General features: G+C 62.4%; 1 protein-coding gene across 3 annotated transcripts in view; it reads right to left on the bottom strand.

Moving 5' to 3' along the window:
• SBF1 (SET binding factor 1) overlaps positions 1–20,460 on the bottom strand; it is a 74,690-nt gene extending 54,230 nt beyond the window's left edge. For 2 of the 3 annotated variants that reach the window (XM_068189299.1, XM_068189298.1), the window contains exon 1: positions 20,283–20,460. In XM_068189299.1, coding sequence (XP_068045400.1) covers positions 20,283–20,337 — 55 coding nt within the window. In that variant the 5' untranslated portion in view covers positions 20,338–20,460. The remainder of the gene's footprint in view (positions 1–20,282) is intronic. The other variant, XM_068189300.1, reaches the window with a different exon arrangement.
• Positions 20,461–21,541: the final 1,081 nt, after the last annotated feature.

A 21,541-nucleotide genomic window follows, 5' to 3' on the forward strand; every position in this document is an offset into this window, starting at 1 on the left:
CCTTTCCATGGAGAAATTCTTCCTGAAGTGGCACTTACCAGATCCCCAGTGTCCCCTCCAGCTGTCCCCAAGGCCACATCCCCCTGTGGCACGGCCGCTGTGCCCCCTAGAACGGGACATGCAAAATCCCAAGGAATAATTTCCCACTCATGGTTTTCTCCATGTTTTAGTGCAATGCCACAGGACAAGGAGCTGGGGAAGGACAAAGCCCTTCCCAGACAGCAGGAGCCCTGCAGGAGGAGGGTGACAGGGACACCTCTGGCTTGGCCAAAGGGATTTGGAAAGGATTTAGGGCAAAAGTCTCCACAAAGTCACACCCGGAACAGCAACTCCTGTCCTGAGTAAAGCTAAAAGAGGGGAAAAACTTAGGAATAAGGGCCTCGTTCCCTGTTTAATGGTCACCTCAGTGATGTCTGAGGATGTGCTTGACCTGCTGGACACAGGGAAGACAAGGATCACCCAGAGCCTGTGACACAGAGCTGGGTGAGGAAGCAAACTGTCTGCATGCAACTCCAGGCTGGAAAATCTCCATCCTGGCACGGAACACTTCCCACGGGAGGCAAACCCCTCCAGCCTGGGGTCACTCACTCCCAGTTACAACACCCCGGAGCAGCAGCAGGCGGTGCTGCACCTGGGGATGCTCCCAGCACGGCACCTCCATGGAGCACGGCTCTCACTCCCTAAGGAATTCAGGGAGCAATGGCTTCGGCAGGCTCTGGGTGAGGGTGTTTGTAGGAAGCTGAAATGAGGCAGGTGAAGCAGGGGCCAGCGTTGATCCCCCCACCCTGGATCACACCAGTCCTGTCCCGGGATGTCATTATTCCTCAAACCTCTTCCTCATCGCCCTCAACCTCTCCCGAATCCCCCTCAAATTCAGGAGAAATGTTGGGGAGAGCCATCTCTCTCTGCACGCAGCCCGGGGACAGCGCCAGGTGCCCTGCCAGGCCCTGGGGGCGCAGACTCCCAGGGATCAGGAACGCTGGCAAATCCTTGGCACAGAGTGCGGCTGGAAAATCCCAGGAGCCTGTGGAATGTGGGGTTCTCCGCTCTCCCAGACCCTGAAGGAAGATCCACTTGGATCCTGCCCACACACAGCACTTTTGGGATGGCACTCAGCACGTGCCCCAGGGGCCAGGGAAGATCCCAGGATCCAGGAGTGGTGGGGGAAGAGGGAGCAGCCCAGCATGGAATCCCTGCTGTCCTGGCAGGGTCAGATCCTGGGAGATCCCCACCACCTCCACCCCAAGCTGGGGCTTTGGGCTCGGCACAGCCTGGGTAGAACCCGGCTGTTCCCTGACCCCGTTCCAAGGGACAGCTGTGTTTATCTTTGGAAACATTAAGGCAGAAGAGGAAGTAATTAAATTTTAAAAACCCCGCCTGCTTCCGAGAGCTCGGCGCAGGAAAGCGCTGCCGGCCCCGAGCGTTCCTGGCAGCGGGACACGGCCACGGCCTGCAGCTGCCACTGCTCACCCGGAGCCACGGCTGCAGCAGGAAGTGTTTCCATAAATCCCTGGGGGACACGGCCCCACAACCCCTCAAACCACCACCCACACGGGGCAGGAGCCAGGGGTCCATTTGGAGGAGCCCTCCGGGAAAAGGGGAAGCGGTGAGGGCCCAGGAGCTGCTTTAAGGGACCCCAGGGGACCTCCGACGGTCCCTTTGGATCTCATATCCTCTGGGGTTCTACAAGAGCAGCCAGGTGACAGTGACACCCGGCTGGGGAGAGGCTCCAGGAGGAGCTCCAGGAGAGCTGCAGAGGGACTGGGGACAAGGCCTGCAGGGACAGGACACAGGGAATGGCTCCCACTGCCAGAGGGCAGCGATGGATGGGATCTTGGGAATTAGGAATTCCTGGCTGGGCTGGAATTGCCAGAGCAGCTGGGGCTGCCCCTGGATCCCTGGAATGTCCAAGGCCAGGCTGGACCCTGGGGCTGGAGCAGCCTGGGACAGTGGGAGGTGTCCCTGCCATGGCAGGGGTGGCACTGGAGGGCTCTGAGCTCCCTTCCCACCCAAACCATTCCATGCCTCCCTGACTGCATTCCTGGAGCCGGGTGGGTGCTGTGGCTCAGCTCCCCCGGGAGGAGGATCCCGGTGTCCATCGCGAGCACCGGTGTCCGGCCATGGTCCCGAGGCCAGAGCTGCTAAAAGTGTTTTGGGGAGGAACCTCTGCTATTTTTACCTGATGCCAAATTCCAGCTGCTTCCCAGGGGAGCCATTCCCAGCTCCAGTGGCACCCCGGGTGGTAATTATGGGGCTGCCAACATTTGCCCACGGCCTAAAAACAGCCCTGGCTGCTCCCGTGGCCCCTCCTGCCCTGTGGGAAAAATATGTGGGAATTACAAAATGGTTTGGGTGGGAAGGAACCTCAGAGCCCTTCCAGTGCCACCATGGGCAGGGACACCTTCCACTGTCCCAGGGGCTCTCCTGGAGCCCCTTTAGGCCCTGGCAGGGGCTCTGAGCTCTCCCTGGAGCCTTCTCCTCTCCAGGTGAACATTCCCAGCTCTCCCAGCCTGGCTCCAGAGCAGACCTGTTCTCAACTGGCAAAGGGACACAGAGGGACAGTGGGACAGGATCCAGCCACAGGCACAGAGCAGCTCCAAGCTCCAGGACAAAAGGCCTCAGTGCCAGCCCCGCTCCCGTCCGTGCCGGGCAATTCCCTGCAGAGCAGCCAAGGACAGAGGGAAACCCCAAACCCAAATCCCAGCCAGGGCCGCTCCTCACGGATCACACGTGGGTGCCCAAGTCCCTCCCTGCTCTGTCCTGCCAGGGCACAGGGAATCATCCAAGCCCTGCCTCAGTTTGTCTTGACCCTGCAGGGATCATTTCCACCCAACCTCTGCCAGCATCAACATCTCCCACGAGGGCAGAAGGAGCTTTTGTTCCCTGCGTCCCACACAGGCGGCGGCCGCGGGGCCGGAGCGTGGCACATCCAGGGGGGAGCCCTGCAGGGAGGGACAGTGACAGGAACCACCGGGTAGGAATGGAGAAGTGGGAATGGGGTCAGCTTCCACAGGGGCTCAGCAGTGCCGGAGCCACCAGAACAGATGTGGGAGGAAACATCCCACCAATATGGGAACTTTGAGAATTCCCCGAGAACACACCGTCCTGTCCCCAGGTGCCACATCCACACAGCTCTGCAATCCCTCCAGGGATGGGCACTCCACTCCTGTGCCAGGGCTGCACAGCCCTTTCCAGGAGGAATTTCCCCAAAATCCCCCCTGAGGCTCCCCTGGCCCAGCCTGAGGCCGTTCCCTCTCCTCCTGTCCCTGTTCCCTGGAGCACAGCCCGACCCCCCCGGCTGTCCCCTCCTGTCAGGGACTCGTGCAGAGCCACAAGGTCCCCCTGAGCCTCCTCTGCTCCAGGCTGAGCCCCTTCCCAGCTCCCTCGCTGCTCCTCACAGGATCTGTGCTGCAGAAGGGAATCCCCTCCCCAGGGATCTGCCTCTCCTGGGGCAGCGGGAACAGCGCAGGGTGCACGAGGAGGAAGAGGCTGAATCCGAGGGGAACCAAAACCCCACTGACCACAGACTGCTCTGGGATGGGGAAACGACCCTGCCCTGGAGCCCTCAGCTTCCTCATCGGCATCTCCCAGAGAACCAGGGAATTTTCTGAAGCAGGTACGGCTCCCATGGAGCAGCAGCAGCCCCAGAGCCTGGAGCTGCCCCTCAGCCTGACCCCACAGCCTGGAGAGGAGCCCTGCTCAGCCCAGGCTCGGGAATGCCAATCCCTGCTCAGCCCAGGCTCGGGAATGCCAATCCCTGCTCTGCCCAGGCTCGGGAATGCCAATCCCTGCTCTGCCCAGGCTCGGGAATGCCAATCCCTGCTCTGCCCAGGCTTGGGAATGCCAATCCCTGCTCTGCCCAGGCTCGGGAATGCCAATCCCTGCTCTGCCCAGGCTCGGGAATGCCAATCCCTGCTCTGCCCAGGCTCGGGAATGCCAATCCCTGCTCTGCCCAGGCTCGGGAATGCCAATCCCTGCTCTGCCCAGGCTCGGGAATGCCAATCCCTGCTCCCCCCAGAGCCCATGGCACACCACCCCAGAGGGTCCTGCCGTGGTCCCAGTCCTGCCCCAGTGACCTGGAGCAGCTCCTCACCTCTGATCCTTGGGAATGAGCAGGGAGATGGGAATGGAGGCACCAGGGGGTGTTGCCAGCTCCGAGCCCGGCCAGGGATTCCTGGGATTAGCACATTCCCAGCAACTCCTGTTCCCAATGGACTCCACCAACACCCAGCTCCCCCAAACCCACCTCATCCCCCCACAGGGATTATCTGGGAAGGCTGGGACAGGCTGGGATGAGTCCCAAGGTCACAGAGCCGAGTGGTTCTTCCCCAGAGGGTGCTGGGCACTGCCCAGGCTCCCCGGGGAATGGGCACGGCCCTGAGGCTGCTGGAGCTCCCCTCCCAGGGGTGCACAGGCTGGGATTGTTGGGGTGTCTGTGCAGGGCCAGGAGCTGCATCTGTGATCCCTGTGGGTCCCCTCCTGCTCAGGATGTTCCACGATTCCGGGATTCACCTGCAGACTTGTCCCTGGAGCTGCTCCCAGCCTGACCCTGGCTCCTGGAGATCAGCAGGACATGGGGCCCTTCCCAGCTTATGCCAGGGGTTTGAGCTGAGGAGGGGAGATGTAGATGGGATAATGGGTAGAAATCAATACAAAACATGACTCGAAATTCCCCATCTCAGTGGAAGTTCCTGGAGAATGCAGTTTGCCAAGTGCAGAGGGACTGGGGACAAGGCCTGCAGGGACAGGACACAGGGAATGGCTCCCACTGCCAGAGGGCAGGGGTGGATGGGATCTTGGGAATTAGGAATTCCTGGCTGGGCTGGGATTGCCAGAGCAGCTGGGGCTGCCCCTGGATCCCTGGAATGCCCAAGGCCAGGCTGGACCCTGGGGCTGGAGCTCCTGGGACAGTGGGAGGTGTCCCTGCCATGGCAGGGGTGGCACTGCAGGGGCTCTGAGCTCCCTTCCCACCCAAACGTTCCAGGATTCCGTGATCCTGAGGCACACCCACACCTCAGCCAGGGGCAGAGGCTCTGTTTGATGGGAAGGGCAAGGCATCACAGCCCCATGGGATCCTTCCCAGAAGAAAACACAGCTCTGCTCCTCCACCCAAAGCCAACAGAGCCAGGCAGGGGCTGGGCCCTCACACACCTGGGAGCCGCCCTGGAGGGGATCCTGGGGAGCAGAGGACAAGGTTGGAAGGGGTTCCATGAGACTTGAGGAGCTCCTCCACCTCCACCAGCCTAAAATCCCCCATTTCCCAAAAGAACTCAACTGAAATCCTTGGATCACTTTGACTTTGAGGAAGACAGGAAAGCCTCGCTGGAGTAAGGAAGATGAATTCCCCATCCTGTGGAGCAGAGGAGAATCCAGCTGGAGCGGGAGTGCTCCTCATGGATGTGCCTGGCACATTCCACACATGGAGCTTCCAGCCTTGGAATGACAGCTCAGACCTGAGAGAGCAAACATTCATCCGTGCTGCTGCTCTGCCAGAAAAACTGAGGATTGTGGAATCCTGGGATGGGCTGGGTGGGAAAGGACCTCGGAGCCCCTCCAGTGCCACCCCTGCCATGGCAGGGACACCTCCCACTGTCCCAGGTGCTCGGCCACAGCCACGCCTCTGCCCCAAACTGCTTCACTTCCCCCACAGCAAAACCCTGACTTCCCAGAAAAGAAAAAAAGCACTTGGAATTTGACCCAAATAAATCCCATCTCTGGCGCAGGCGTAGGTTTTTCCAAACCCTCAACAAGTGACTGACCCCCCGTTCAGCCAAAACATCTTGGGATTTACCAAGCTGGACAAAAAAACAACCATTAAAGAGTTCAACAATAAAATAAACAACCCCAAACCACCGAGATGACACACAAGGGGTAAAACCAAGTCAGACATGGGGCAAAAGTCAGGGAAAAATGAGCAACAAACTTGAAAAACACCGAAAAAAGGGAATTAACAATAAATTCCACAGAAACACCAAAAACTCAAACATTTTCTTCAACGTCAGCTTCCTGTCCCGCTTGGATTTTCAGGAATATTGAGTGATGTCTGTGCTGACCCTGTCCCCCCGGGGATTTCAGCAGCACAGCTGGTTCCAGACACACCAGTCCCAGCAAAAAAACACCTAAAACCCCCAAAACCACTGGCTGACAGCCAGAAAATCAGGCAAACACGCCGCAAGCACTCCAAACTTGGACATGGATTAAGGATTAAGGCTGGTCTGGATGCACAGAGATCAGGGGAGGAAGCATGGGAGGGACCCCCCTGCCCCCCATCCCACAGCAGAAGCGACATTCCCAGAGGCAGGAATTATCCCAGAGCCCTCGGGATAATCCCTGCGTGGGCACATGGGGCTGGGATAAATCCAGGGCTGGGATCAATCCCACAGACACATCCCAGGCCTGCTCGGGACCGCTGGAAACACGCAGCGATCCCGGTGTGGATCCCATTCCCATCCCGGGAATGGGAACCCAGCACGGACCCCAAAAGGCTCCGGGAAAACAGCGGTGCCGAGAGGATTCCAGGGTGATGTGGCTCGGGACAGAGGCACAGCCCCGTGTCCTGGGGGGACACCAGAGGGAGGGGGCACACGGAGGCTCCTGACAGGAATAACTGCATCGACTGGAAAGTGGGAAAAATGCCTCAAACCTGTCCAGAAGGAGACAAGGAGCACTGGAACTGCACTGGATGAGCCCAGCACCTTCCCATTCCCTCCTTCCCACCCATCCCAGACTGGAGCGGGAGCTGGGATGAGCCCAGCACCTTCCCATTCCCTCCTTCCCACCCATCCCAGACTGGAGCGGGAGCTGGGATGAGCCCAGCACGTCCCTGTCCCTCCCTCCAGACCCGGGGAGAAGAGTCCACATTTTCCATCAAACATTTCTGGGAAAAGATCCAAGAGCTGTGAGCAGCTCCCAACTCTCCCTGCTCCTCCAGAGCCCCTTCCTCATCCTCCTTTTGCCCGAAGCCACAGCCAGGAGATGGGATTTTGCTCCTGACGTGGTGCACAGTGACATTCCCACCTTGTCCCCCTTTGTCTGTCACTCCCTTCCAGCCACCCCAGTGCTTGGAAAATTCCATGAACCCCAAAGCCCTCACGGGCTGGGAAGAGGCAGCAGAGCCAAGGAAAATAATGTGCAATAATCCCATTGAAATTATTTCATGGACAGAGAATGGGATGGCTGCAAGAGGGAAGCCATTCCCTGTGTCCTGTCCCTGCAGGCCTTGTCCCCAGTCCCTCTGCAGCTCTCCTGGAGCTCCCTTAGGCTGTGGAAGGGGCTCTGAGCCCTCCCTGGAGCCTTCTCTTGTCCAGGTGAGCCCCTCCAGCTCTCCCAGCCTGGCTGGCGACACTGCCACTGCCCCTCAGACAAGCTTGGACTGGCTCAGGAGGACCTATCCCGGGTTATCCCAGGAATTCCTGTGTGCCAAAGCCTCAGCTCTTTTCCCAGCACTGGTACCTGGTACTGCAGGAATGTTCCCTAAAAAGAATTTGGCACCTTCAAGGGCCAGGGTCCTTCCTGAGCCTGAGGCAACAGAGGCAGCAGAACAGGGCAGCAGTGTCCCTGGACATTGCCAGGGAGCTCTGGGAAGGGGCTGGAGCCCCGGGAGAGGCTGAGGGAGCTGGGAAGGGGCTCAGCCTGGAGCAGAGGAGGCTCAGGGGGACCTTGTGGCTCTGCACGAGTCCCTGACAGGAGGGGACAGCCGGGGGGGTCGGGCTGTGCTCCAGGGAACAGGGACAGGAGGAGAGGGAACGGCCTCAGGCTGGGCCAGGGCAGCCTCAGCTGGACATCAGCAGGAATTTCCCCATGGAAAGGGGGTCAGGCCTGGGCAGGGGCTGCCCAGGGGGGTTTGGAGTGCCCATCCCTGGAGGGATTTCACAGCCGTGTGGATGTGGCACTTGGGGACAGCGTCAGCGGTGGCCTTGGCAGTGCTGAAGAATGGTTGGACTGGATGAGCCCTGAGGGATTTTCCACCCCAAATAATTCCATGATTCAATTAAAAACACCCCAACAGAACAGAGAAGCACAAGAGCTGCACGTGGGGGGCAGGTGGAGCAGCTGCAGCCAGGTGAGCTCCTCACAGGTACAAACACCCCCAGGTGAGCTCCCCCTCATGCCTGAACCATGTCACCCAGCCCTCAGCACACCCTGAGGACCCCTTGCCCCTTTTTTTGGAGCTGCAGCATCCTGGCAGGGCAGGCAGGCCCTGGCACAGGTGCCCAGAGCAGCTGGGGCTGCCCCTGGATCCCTGGCAGTGCCCAGGGCCAGGCTGGACCCTGGGGCTGGAGCAGCCTGGGACGGTGGAAGTGTCCCTGCCGTGGCAGGGGTGGCACTGCAGGGGCTCTGAGCTCCCTTCCCACCCAACCATTCCATGAATCCATGTCACTGTTCTGTGACCACAGCAGCGTCCTGTCCCCTCCTGGGGGTCCCTGGCTGGGGCTGACCCCATCCACGCTCCCTCCCCCCCATCCCCATCCCAGCACCACTCCCGCCCTGTCTCAGCCAGGAAACCCCGGTAAATCCCGGGATTTACTTGGAGCCTGGCAGTCTCCATCTGGACCAAGAGCTGCAAATCCCACAGCAGCCTTGCCCGGGATGGGCCAGGTGCCCCAGGCTGGCATCGCTCCCAGGACATCTCAGCAAGTCCCCAGGTGCTGCCTCAGGGAGCCACAGGTCCCTCCTCACCCCCCGGCTCTGGGGCAGGACACGATCCCTTGCCTCCCTTCCCACTGGGAATTCTGTCCTGTCCCCCACCCATTTGGGGTTCCCCACCGTGCCAGGTGTGCTGCCAGCTGCTCGGCCCTGCAGCATTCCCAGGAACCCCAGGAGCTTGAGGTCAAATCCTTAACAAGGATGGGTCCAATTCCATGGGCTGACAGCACCAAGAGAAACTGGGAGTGGTTTGGGGCAGCGGGGGCTCTTTGGTTTTGGGGTTGTTTGCTTTTATAACTCCACAAGGATATGGATCCTCCTGGAGCTTCATCCAGTGCTCCCACTGGGGCACAGACTGGAATTTCACCTCTCAAAGTGGAACTGCCTCCTCGGTCAGGACATCAGCCCAACATCCCTGCAGCCCCATCCCTTCTCCAGCCCCACATCCCTGCAGCCCCATCCCTTCTCCATCCCCACATCCCTGCAGCCCCATCCCATCTCCAGCCCCACATCCCTGCAGCCCCATCCCATCTCCAGCCCCACATCCCTGCAGCCCCATCCCTTCTCCAGCCCCACATCCCTGCAGCCCCATCCCATCTCCAGCCCCACATCCCTGCAGCCCCATCCCTTCTCCATCCCCACATCCCTGCAGCCCCATCCCATCTCCAGCCCCACATCCCTGCAGCCCCATCCCATCTCCAGCCCCACATCCCTGCAGCCCCATCCCATCTCCCCACAGACGAGATCTCCACCTCCGTTCCCTCACCACCACACCCTCTCCAGCCTTCCCCTCCTCGGACGTTCCCTTCTCCCACTCCCTGCAGGCTCACACACACTCTGCACGAGGTGTGAAGGAAAATTTCCCCTTTTATGGTGAAAGGCAGCAAATCCCAGCTGGGGGAGCTGCCCCCAGCCCTGCTCCTCCCCCCACATCCCACCACCGTCCCCGGGGTGGGCTCCACAGCTCCCAGCTGCTCCCTCCGCTTCCCCCCGCGCTTCCTACGGGCTCTGGAGCCAGGAACAGATTTCTCCCAGGATGACTCAGAGGATCCCAGCCCTGTGCCTGTCTCATGACTTCACCCCGGCAGGCTCCAGGCTGGAGTGCTGGATTTCTGGGGCTGCCGATTCATCCCCACGTGCCGCCCGGCTGGGATGACGGATCACATTTCTCCTGCCTGGCCCGCTGCCACCTGCATCCCTCACGGCCAGGAGGAACGGCTGGCACACGCCCATGGATGCTCAGAAGAGCCTTTGGGAAAAAGGAACTGCTTTTTCTTGGGGGAAAAAACTTCCCTGAAAAGGCCAAGATTGCAATCAGGGAATCCTGGGATGGGTTGGGTGGGAAGGGAGCTCAGAGCCCCTGCAGTGCCACCCCTGCCATGGCAGGGACACCTCCCACTGTCCCAGGCTGCTCCAGCCCCTGCGTCCAGCCTGGCCCTGGGCACTCACAGGGATGGGGATGAAGGAAGGAGCTCCAGCAGCTCTTGGAGCTGGTCCCTGAAACCAGACATGGATCCCAAACATGGCAAACCTCGACTTCTGCACCAGCATTAAACAAAAGTACAAAATCCCAACACCCTCGATGGAATTCCCAAGAGATCCAACACTTGTGAAAGGTCCTCATATAAAACCAGAGTTGCCAAGAAAACCTCGGGTCAGAGGGAGAATCCAGAAGGAAATCCACATTCCCCCTCTCTGTGTTAATGATGGTGAGGTGACTGCACTGCCAAGACTTGGGAGGAAAAACAGAAAACAGGGATGCCAGGTAGAGTGGGAAGAATGTGGATGCAGATTGTGTGTGACAGGAGCAAAGCAGTCTCCAAACATGGCCCAAACCCATCCAAACCGCAGGGAAAGAAAACGTGAAGTGAAAACACGGACCTGAGCCAGGAGAGCGAGAGGAACTCGGAGAGGGAGGAAGGAGAAGTTAAATGGACGGAGAAATCCCCCAGGAGAGCCCCACTCTGCTGGGAAGAGCCTGGTCAGGAGAGGCAGGGAATGGCTCCGGGACACCCAGGGTTGGCTGCAGTGCCACTGTCCCCCCCTGCCCTGCTGGCACATCACCAGGACAGCACTGTGGTCACCTGGAGAGGGACTTGGGACAAGGGGGAACAGCCTCCACTGCCAGATGGAATTAGATGGGATATCGGCAAGAAATTCTTGGCTGTGAGGGTGCTGAGGCACTGCCACGCTGTGCCAGGGTCAGGCCACCTTTTCCGTGGGGAAATCCCTCCTGAAGTCCACCCTTCCCCTCCCCTGGCCCAGCCTGAGGCCATTCCCCCTCCTCCTGTCCCTGTTCCCTGCGAGCAGAGCCCGACCCCACCTGGACCCACCCTCCTGTCAGGGAGCTGTAGGAAACCACCTTCCTGGGCTTTCCACACGTCTCTGCAGGAGTTCCCAGCCCTGGGAAGACCTGACACATCCCCAGGCCGAGCTGAGAGCCCGCTCCTGCAGCAGTCAGCTCTCACTGCTCCCGTGAGGAACCGGCACTGTCTGACCTCCTTCCTGCTGAGCTCACCTTGATCCCATCCAGGGGCTTATCCCTGTCCTTTCCAATCACCTGCCTGGGCTCATCCCCTGAAGCCACCAGAGCCACAGTTCTGCTCATCCCTAAGCCCAGCCTGTGGCACGGCACGGAGCCGGGCGAGGCTGAAGCCAGCGATTGTCCTCGGCCAGGCCCTGACAGAGCCGCTGTGTCCCAGGGACAGGGACAGCAGCAGGGCTGCAGCACCGCAGCAGCGCGGTGACCCCACAGCCCCGCGGAGGGACAGCGAGGCCAGAGCAGCGTTCCCTGCCCTCGGTTCAGCTCCGGCCCTGCCCTTGGAGAGCTCTTCCCCAGCTCTCCCCGCTGAGGGATACAAAAGCTGGCAGGTGAAGCTGCAGGTGAACACCCAGCTGGCACCTCCCGACGCCTGGCTGGGCTTCCTGACGGGAATTTGCTGCAGGGCTGTGACTGCAGGTAGCTCAGAAACACCAAATACCAGGGCAAGACCCTAAAACCGGGGCAGAGGCTTTTCCCACATAAAACAGCAACATTATGGCAGCTTTGGAGCAGAGCTGACTCAGAATCAGGGAATTCTTTGGGTTGGAGCAGCATCGGGTCCGACCGTTCCCCAGCACTGCCAAGGCCACCACTGACCACGTCCCCAGGGCTGCACAGCCCTTTCCAGGAGGAATTTCCCCAAAATCCACCCTGAGGCTGCCCTGGCCCAGCCTGAGGCCGTTCCCTCTCCTCCTGTCCCTGTTCCCTGGAGCACAGCCCGACCCCCCCGGCTGTCCCCTCCTGTCAGGGACTCGTGCAGAGCCACAAGGTCCCCCTGAGCCTCCTCTGCTCCAGGCTGAGCCCCTTCCCAGCTCCATTCCCTGCCCTGGACAGGAGCACTGGGAGGTTTGGGAGGTACGGGAGGGACGATGTGCAGGAGGCCACTGTCACTGTTCCCGCAGATGCAGGGCCAAGCCCCTCGGAGCATCTGGGCTGGGATCAGTGGGATCAGAATCTGATCAGAGCAGCACGGCCCCAGCCCTGCCCTGGTGCCCTGGGGAGGGTGTGACAGCGACAGTGGCAGTGACAAGACACAAGTGGCCTTATCTGGGCCATCAGCAGAGCCGGCTGGGCAGGAAGGTGCTGCAGAGCTCACGGAGGAGCTGCTTTGCTGCACTTCCTGCAGCTGCCCACAGAGACACCTCAGCTGCACACACACCACGGGCGGCTCTTCCTCCCCAAAATCCCCCTCGTGCTGCCACATCTCGATCAAACAGCTCAGACGCACAAAAATAACGTGTGAGACTCTGCAGATCCCGGCGAGGAGGCCGGGATGTGCGGCTGCTCCCTGCCAGGGGACACGTGGCACTGGAGCCACTCCATACACACAAACCTCTGGAACTGGTGCGGGAGGAAGGGAGAGGCAGGACTCATTGCTGCTCTCCACATGGCCCGACCCCTAAACCAGTCCCGAGCCCCTCCCAGAGTGTCCCACCAGTCCCTAAATCCTTCCACAGGCTCCCACCAGTCACCAAATCCCTTCTCAGGATCCCATCAGTCCCCAAACCCCCCAAGAGGGTCCCATCAGTCCCCAAACCCCCCAAGAGGGTCCCATCGGTCCCCAGACCCCCCAAGAGGGTCCCATCGGTCCCCAAACCCCCCAAGAGGGTCCCATCGGTCCCCAAACCCCCCAAGAGGGTCGCATCAGTCCCCAAACCCTCCAAGAGGCTCCCATCAGCCCCCAAGCCCTCCAAGAGGTACCCATCGGTCCCCAGACCCTCCAAGAGGCTCCCATCGGTCCCCAGACCCTCCAAGAGGCTCCCATCGGTCCCCAAACCCTCCAAGAGGGTCCCATCGGTCCCCAAACCCCCCAAGAGGGTCCCATCGGTCCCCAAACCCTCCAAGAGGGTCCCATCGGTCCCCAAACCCTCCAAGAGGGTCCCATCGGTCCCCAAACCCCCCAAGAGGGTCCCATCGGTCCCCAAACCCCCCAAGAGGGTCCCAACGGCCCCCAAACCCCCCAAGAGGGTCCCAACGGCCCCCAAACCCCCCAAGAGGGTCCCAACGGCCCCCAAACCCCCCAAGAGGGTCCCAACGGCCCCCAAACCCCCCAAGAGGGTCCCAGCAGTCCTTAAATCACCCTAGAGGGTCCCACCAGTCATTAAGCTCTCCCAGAGGGTCCCAGCAGCCCCCAAATCACCCCACAGGGTGCCACCAGTCACCAAGGACCCTCTCAGAGGGTCCCAGCAGCCCCCAAACCCTCTGGGCCCCCCCAGCAGCAGCTGCCACCCCGTAAGGGACGGACACTCTCGGAATACTCTCGGAATACGGAAAGGCTCATTCCCAGGAGCAGGAATTCCCTGCCCCGAGGCCGGCAGGCTCTCCAGCTCGCCTCTGCCACAAGAGCAGCATTTAGTGGTCAGGAGCTCTGGAGCCACAGGAGGAACAGAACGGCCCCGGAGGCGTCACCGCCGCCATCCCGGAGAGAGGTGGGAGAACAGCTCCTCCAGATCCCAGCCAGCCCCACCGGACCGTCCCTGCGCCCCCAGGTGTGGCAGGGAACCAAACCAAAGGGGTTTTCGGGGCTGACTCCTCCCCCTGCAGCCCGGGGAGCTCCAGGGCACGTTCCGAGTGGGGTTTGTTTGTGTTCTTAGCGCCCGTAAAACCGCAGCTGCTGCTCCAGCCCAGCGCCGGGAACGGGAAAAGGGAACTGGCTGCAAGGAAAGGCTCCAGATTCGGGGAAAACACGAGCTGCGGTGAGAGAGACCAGAGAGAACAGTGCTAAATCCTCACTGGCAGCAAACAAAATACCACCAAGAAATGGGGCAAGGGTCTCAGTACAGCACCTGGGTTAGGGCACTGTGCCCACCTCACCTTCAGCCACCTTCCCAAAACAGGGACTGTCGCACTCCAAGGAATAACAGACACCATCCCTGGTCACAGCAGCAGGGAATTCTGGCAAGGAAACCCAGCTGGACACAGGAATGTGTCCAAATGGGGAGAAATGACCAGTTCAGAGCTGCAGTCCTGACTCCCCTGCTCAGGGGCTGCTCCAGGTCCAGGCTGACCCATCCCACACCAATAATAACAACATGGAAAAGGAGGGGACAGCCGGGGGGGTCGGGCTGTGCTCCAGGGAACAGGGACAGGAGGAGAGGGAACGGCCTCAGGCTGGGCCAGGGCAGCCTCAGGGTGGACAGCAGCAGGAATTTCCCCATGGAAAGGGGGTCAGGCCTCGGTAGGGGCTGCCCAGGGAGCTTTGGAGCCCCCATCCCTGTTGGGATTTAAAATCCATGTGGATGTGGCACTTGGGGACAGGTCAGTGGTGGCCATGGCAGTGCTGGGGATGGTTGGACTGGATGGGCTCTGAGGAGTTTTCCAAGCTAAACTACTCCATGATTCCAAGATGAATCCCTCCCCATCCACAAACACAACTCGGTGGAGCTGGAGGAGCTCAGGCCCAGCTCAGGCACTGCCCGGGGACAGCTCTGGCCCTGTCACTGTCACTGCCTGGCCTCCGACTCCCGGGTGGGACCTGCAGCCCACAGAGCTGCTCCTCCCGGGCAGGAGTTCAAAGGAAAGGAGAGGAGGATTCATGGAGCAGCTGAGATCAGAAGAGCCGCAGTTCCCAGGCCTGGATGCAGCTGGAAGCTGTGGGGGCTGGCGGGAGGGGTGACCCATTCCAGAGGCAGCCAGTGGGTGCACATGGAATCAGGGTATCCCAGACTGGTCTGGGTGGGAAGGGACCTTAAACATCAGCCAGTGCCACCCCTGCCATGGCAGGGACACCTCCCACTGTCCCAGGCTGCTCCAGCCCCAGGGTCCAGCCTGGCCCTGGGCACTGCCAGGGATCCAGGGGCAGCCCCAGCTGCTCTGGCAATCCCAGCCCAGCCAGGAATTCCTAATTGCCAAGATCCCATCCATCCCTGCCCTCTGGCAGTGGGAGCCATTCCCTGTGTCCTGTCCCTGCAGGCCTTGTCCCCAGTCCCTCTGCAGCTCTCCTGGAGCCCCTTCAGGGGCCGAAATGTGCTGGAAGCTCTCCCTGGATCCTTCCCTCCTCCAGGGAAACATTCCCAGCTCTCCCAGCCTGGCTCCAGAGCAGAGGGGCTCCAGCCCTGCAGCAGCTCTGGAGCCACTCTCGATTTGTTCCCTCTCCCATCCCCACCTTTCCCACTGCCAGGCACGTGGCTGGGAGCAGCTCTGCACGTGGCAGGGCCATTCCCAGCCTCTCTTTCCCTGTGCAAATATTGACCCAGCAAACAGCTTCACCACTGCTGCCAGCCCAGGGGGCTTTTCCACTGCCGGGATTTTGCCGGGTGCTCCCAGAACCGGGCTGATTCAAACCCTGAGTCACCGGGCCACAGCCACGCACGACAGAGTGACACGGATAGGTGCCAGCAGGAGAGCTGGAACCCAACCCAAAACACCGCTGGGACAGCAGCAGGAGGAGCCCTGAGAGCCCTGCCCTGGCCTGCAGATCCACTTCAGCTTCGCACACCAGGAACCAGCTCCAGGAGCAGCTCGGGAAGGGCGGGATGTGTCCTGTCTGTGCCTCACTGAACACCCCAAAACCTGCGCCAAGCACCTCATGGAAAGAGGCAGCCGTGAGCACGGAGCAGCTTCCTCCTGCCATCCCCGACCGCCCACGGAGCCGCCGAGCCCCAGGCCGGGCGTCTGAGGAGGGCACAGCGTGGGGCGATGCTGCTCCGTGAGCACGGAAACTGAGAAACCACCGGGACTTCCCGAGCAGCCTCAGCATCCTCCGCAGCCAGCCCGACACCCACGGGACACCGGCACCTCCCGGCTCTCCTGACTGCAGCAGGGATCGGTCACGGAGTGGGCGCGGTGGGAAGGGAGCTCAGAGCCCCTGCAGTGCCACCCCTGCCATGGCAGGGACACCTCCCACTGTCCCAGGCTGCTCCAGCCCCAGCGTCCAGCCTGGCCCTGGGCACTGCCAGGGATCCAGGGGCAGCCCCAGCTGCTCTGGCAATTCCAGCCCAGCCAGGAATTCCTAATTCCCAAGATCCCATCCATCCCTGCCCTCAGGCAGCTTAAATCCCCTGGGAAATTCCAAACTGATCCTAAACTGGGTCTTGGCTCCCATCATCCAGACCAGGCCCATCCAGTGCTCCCTATCGAAAACTTCCAGACTCCTTCAGCCACAGTGTCTGGAATTGAGCTGTCCTGGACTCTCAGGGTATGGGGAATGCACAGAGAAAACCCCTCTGATCCCAGTAAAACCCAGCACAATCCCGGCTCTGGGAAGTTGTTATTCCAAGGTAAAACCAGCTCTGGGAAGTTGTTATTCCCTTGGATCCTGAGGTAAAACCAGGCACAATCCCGGTTCTTGGAAGCTGACATTCCCAGGTAAAACCAGGCACAATCCCGGCTCTGGGAAGCTGACATTCCCAGGTGAAACCAGACACAATCCCAGCTCTGGGAAGCTGCCATTCCCAGGTAACACCAGGCACAATCCCGGCTCCGGGAAGCTGCCATTCCCAGGTGAAACCAGGCACAATCCCAGCTCTGGGAAGCTGCCATTCCCAGGTAAAACCAGGCACGATCCTGGCTCTGGGAAGCTGAAGGAAGAGCCAGAAGAATAAACCCCGTTCATTTCCAGGGAATAATGTGAGCAGTGAGCCCACAACAAAACAGACCCTGGCATGGAAGGAAGGAGCTGATTCCCACTGCCAGGAGTGCTCACTCCACACTTTTCCCTGGAGCCCCTCTCCCACACAGCCCCATGGAGTGGGCTGGGTGCCTGGCAAAGCGGAGGGACACAGGGACACTGTGCCAGGCAGGTGGCATGTCCATGTTCTGCATTCCTGGACACATCCCCTGTGGCTCCACAAACCAGGAAAAGCATCGGGATGCCTGCCTGGGTCCTGGACACCCCGTGCAGCCAGAGCAGCTCAAGGCTCCGGTCCCGCAGCCAAAGCCACAGCCCTTGAGAGAGTTCAGAGCCCTTTTCTGCCCCTGCCCGAGGAGCAGGACGTGGTCCCGCAGCACAGCCCCGGGTCAGGAGGATGAGGCTGTTCCAGGAAACCCCAGGGACAGGCAGCTCCAGCAGCACCCAGTGACCCCAGGGAACCCGACACGGCCCCGCTTTCGGTTTTGTTCCCACAAACTGGCAACATCTCATGGAGCCAGGCTGAGAGGGAAGGGAAGGGCTCCAGGGAGAGCTCAGAGCCCCTGCCAGGCCTGAAGAGGCTCCAGGAGAGCTGCAGAGGGACTGGGGACAAGGCCTGCAGGGACAGGACACAGGGAATGGCTCCCACTGCCAGAGGGCAGGGGTGGATGGGATCTTGGGAATTGGGAATTCCTGGCTGGGCTGGAATTGCCAGAGCAGCTGGGGCTGCCCCTGGATCCCTGGAATGCCCAAGGCCAGGCTGGACCCTGGGGCTGGAGCAGCCTGGGACAGTGGGAGGTGTCCCTGCCACGGCAGGGGTGGCACTGCAGGGGCTCTGAGCTCCCTTCCCACCGCGCCCAGCCTGGCATTGTCTGGAGATGCTGCAGAGCCACCTCAGCTCCCACCACCCCACCAGACCTTTCCCTTTCACATCCCCAACTGCAAACACATCCCTGCCCGACCCCAAATCCCACAGGCACGGAACTCCCGGCACTCAGCACCGGCCGGGAACGCGCCGGGGCCCTGGCAGTGCCGAGGGGCTCATCCAGCCCTGGTGCAGCTCAGCCCAGCTCTGTTTACAGGTGAGGCTTACAGGGACGGTGCCAGCCTGGCACAGCCCAGCCTGGCACAGCCCAGCCTGGCACAGCCCAGCCTGGCACAGCCCACGGCTCTGCCAGAGCAACCCAACCTGTACAGCAATTAGTCACCGGCAGATGAGCGCCGCTGCCCTTCCTCCAGCATTATCTAAGCAGGGAGGGGGCTGGGAAAACAGAGCTGGGAGCCGGGAATGCTGCCAGACTGATCCCAAAAACCACAGAACCGGTATCGGTCCATCCCTGGGGACAGGCTGGCACATCCCTGGGGACACGGCGCAGGTCAGTGCTCGGACACCTCCGGAGCAGCACGGGAAGGGGTTTGCTCGGGCTGTCACAGAGAGGCCACAACTCCTGGGTGCCTCATCCTGGACAGGTCACTTCTCTCTTGGCCATCCCAGCCGCCAGGAGGGTCGGGCTGGTGTCTGGGACCTGTCCCTTCCCAGGGCATCCTGGATCCATCCCCCCCAGGACATCCTGGATCCATCTCCCCACAATATTCTGGAGCCATCCCTTCCCTGCAGAGGTGAGTTAAACCCAAAATCAGGTGAGTATTTACAGCAGAGGATCATAATTTGTTAAATGTGGCGTGGTTTGGATGGGAAGGGACCAGAAGGTTCATCCTGATCCACCCCTGCCACAGCAGGGACACCTCCCACTGTCCCAGGCTGCTCCAGCCCCAGGGTCCAGCCTGGCCCTGGGCACTGCCAGGGATCCAGGGGCAGCCCCAGCTGCTCTGGCAATCCCAGCCCAGCCAGGAATTCCCAATTCCCAAGATCCCACCTAAACCTGTTCTTCCTTTTGGCCGTCCCAATACAGCCAACCACATCACCTCACAGCATCATCCTTCTCCCCAAGACAAATCCCAAATGACCCCAGGCACACGTGGGACGTTTCTGTTCCCTCGGAAAGCCAGGCTCTGGGAGTCCCAGCAAGGAACGCCGGGCCCCTGATCCCCACCAGCCACCAGCCAGCTCACAGCACCAGTCTGAAGGTGCAGGTCCACGCTGTGGCATCCTCAGGGAGGAGATGAGGAAGAAGATGCAGGAGGAAGCACCTGGAGGCAGGACAAAGGGGGTACGATCCCCCAGCACGGCTCCTGAGAGGATGTGGAACCTGCTCCCAGATGGAATCCTGGAATCCCCCCTGCATCTCCCACCCCATCATGATGTGAGCTGTGGGACAGCAGCTCCTGCCCATCCCGGTGCCCAGGACAAGGGGACACTGGGGGAACACACCTGCAGTAACAGCAACAACAACAAAAATCAAACACCAAACCAACACCACAGGACCAGAAACCCCTCAGGAAACACCAAACTCTGACCCAGAGCTCTGCTCTCCAGCATTCCCGACACACAGCTCGCTCCTCCTGCCCTCCCCCAGGGAGCCCGGCTGCTCCCGGCTGGGATCCACCCCGAACCGAGCCCCACCAGCATCCCCTGACGACCAAAGCCACAGCAAAAGCAGCAATCCCCTTCCCCAGCTGCGAGCACCACCTTGGAACAAGCTCAGGAGCAGCCTGGGGACGTGCCAGGTGGGAAGAGACGCTCAGGGGGGGCTCTGCAGCAAAGCCCTGACCTCCCGATTTTAGGGCACTTCGCCTCCTCGTGCCGCTGCCAAAGCTCGTTTTCCCCAGCGGCTCTGGGGGCAGGAAGCAGAGGGAAACACGACGGGAACAGAGACCTTAAATCCCACACCTGGAACGCCCCCCGACCAAAACAACCAACAGCATCGCCTGACGGCGAGCAGGGGTGCGGGAGAGGACACAGGAGCTGTGTCTGACAGAGCCGGGGCCCGGCGGCGACTGAGCGAGCAGGGCGGGCACGGGGGCCTGCCTCAGGGGGCGGCGGGTGCCCGGGGAACGGGGCTGGGGGCACAGCCCCCCGTCCCGGGGCTGGGGGTGCCCGCGGGAAGCAGGATCGGGAGCGCCGCGTCCCACCGCCGAGAGCTGAGGAGGCGCAGGGCGAGCAGGCCTGGGGCCGCGGCCGGAGGACAGCGCTGCCCCCCCGGCCCAGCCGACGCTTCCGGAGCGGGGACGGGCCGCGCTCGGCGCGGGAGGGGGCACACCGAAAACACACGAACCGGGAAGGCGCCGAGCCGCGCAGGGGCGGCCCCGGCTGCCGGGAGCTGCCCGGGGGCTGCTCAGAAGGGGCTTCACGGGGGGCTGAGAACTGCCCGGGGCCGCCCGGCCCGGCACCGGCTGCGGCCCCGCAGCCCCGGGACGGCCCCGCAGCCCCGGCCCGGGCTCACCCCGCACGCCCGGGACGGCCCCTCGGCCCCGTCCCTGGCCCAGGACCACCCTGTACCCGCCGCCCCGCACTCCCGGCCCGGGCTCGCCCCGCGCTCCCGGCCCCGCGCCCACCCCACAGCCCCGGCCCCGCGCCCCCGGCCCCGCGCGGGCCCGGCCCCCCCGCGTCCCTCCGCCGCTCACCGCGCTTGCCGGGGTCGTATCCCACGAGCACGAAGTAGTCTGCCAGGCGGGCCATGGCGGCGGGGGCGGCCCGGGCCCGCGCCGGGAGCCCCGCGAGGCCGCGCTCGGCTCCTCAGGGCGCCGCCGCCCGCCCGCGCCCACCGCCCGCCGCCGCCGCCATCTTGGCCCCGCGCGCACCGCGCCTGCGCCAGCGCCGGGCGCCGCGGGGGGCGGGGCCGCGCCTCCCATTGGCTGCGGGCGGGCGGGGCCGCGCCTCCCATTGGCCGCGGCGGGAGGGGCGGGGCCGGGGTGCGGAGGGGGCGGGGCCGGGGCGCGGAGGGGGCGGGGCCGGGGCTTCCCCGGTGGGGGGCGGGGACAGAGGGCCCGGGAGTGGGGGGGCACGGGGACATCCCGGGGTGCGGGGACATCCCGGCGTGCGGGGACATCCCGGGGTGCGGGGACATCCCGGGGTGTGGGGACATCCCCAGGGTGTGGGGACATCCCCAGGGTGTGGAGACATCCCGGGGTGCGGGGACATCCCCAGGGTGCGGGGACATCCCGGGGTGCGGGGACATCCCGGGGTGCGGGGACATCCCGGGGTGTGGGGACATCCCCAGGGTGTGGGGACATCCCCAGGGTGTGGAGACATCCCGGGGTGCGGGGACATCCCCAGGGTGCGGGGACATCCCCAGGGTGTGGAGACATCCCGGGGTGCGGGGACATCCCCAGGGTGCGGGGACATCCCCAGGGTGTGGGGACATCCCGGGGTGTGGGGACATCCCGGGGTGTGGGGACATCCCCGGGGTGCGGGGACATCCCCAGGGTGTGGGGACATGCCGGGGTGCGGGGACATCCCCGGTGTGCACGGACCCCTCAGGTGTGCGCGGACACGCGTGTGTGGAGCCTCCGGATGCGGGGGGACACCCCCCGTGAGCGCAGCCCCCCCGCAGGTGTGCACGGCCCCCAGGGTGCCCACCCCAGGTTGTGCATGACCCCCATTCCACACAGTCCCCCTGGAAACGACCCCCGCAGGTGTGACCCCACTCAGGTGTGACCCCACTCAGGTGTGACCCCGCACTCAGGTGTGACCCTGCACTCAGGTGTCCCCACACACAGATGTGTCCCCACTGAGGTGCGACCCCCAGGACAAGACCCTGAGGCTCGGCGTCCCCATCCCGTGCTGTCCCCGGCGCCCGGGGACGGCGGGACCCTGCCCGGGGAGCGGCGGTGGCCGCCGGACCGCGTGTACGGTGCCGTTCCCCCGGGCGTCGGGCCCGCCC

Source organism: Anomalospiza imberbis, chromosome 5 (assembly GCF_031753505.1).
Source record: "Anomalospiza imberbis isolate Cuckoo-Finch-1a 21T00152 chromosome 5, ASM3175350v1, whole genome shotgun sequence".
In the NCBI taxonomy this organism is placed as follows: Eukaryota; Metazoa; Chordata; class Aves; order Passeriformes; family Viduidae; genus Anomalospiza; species Anomalospiza imberbis.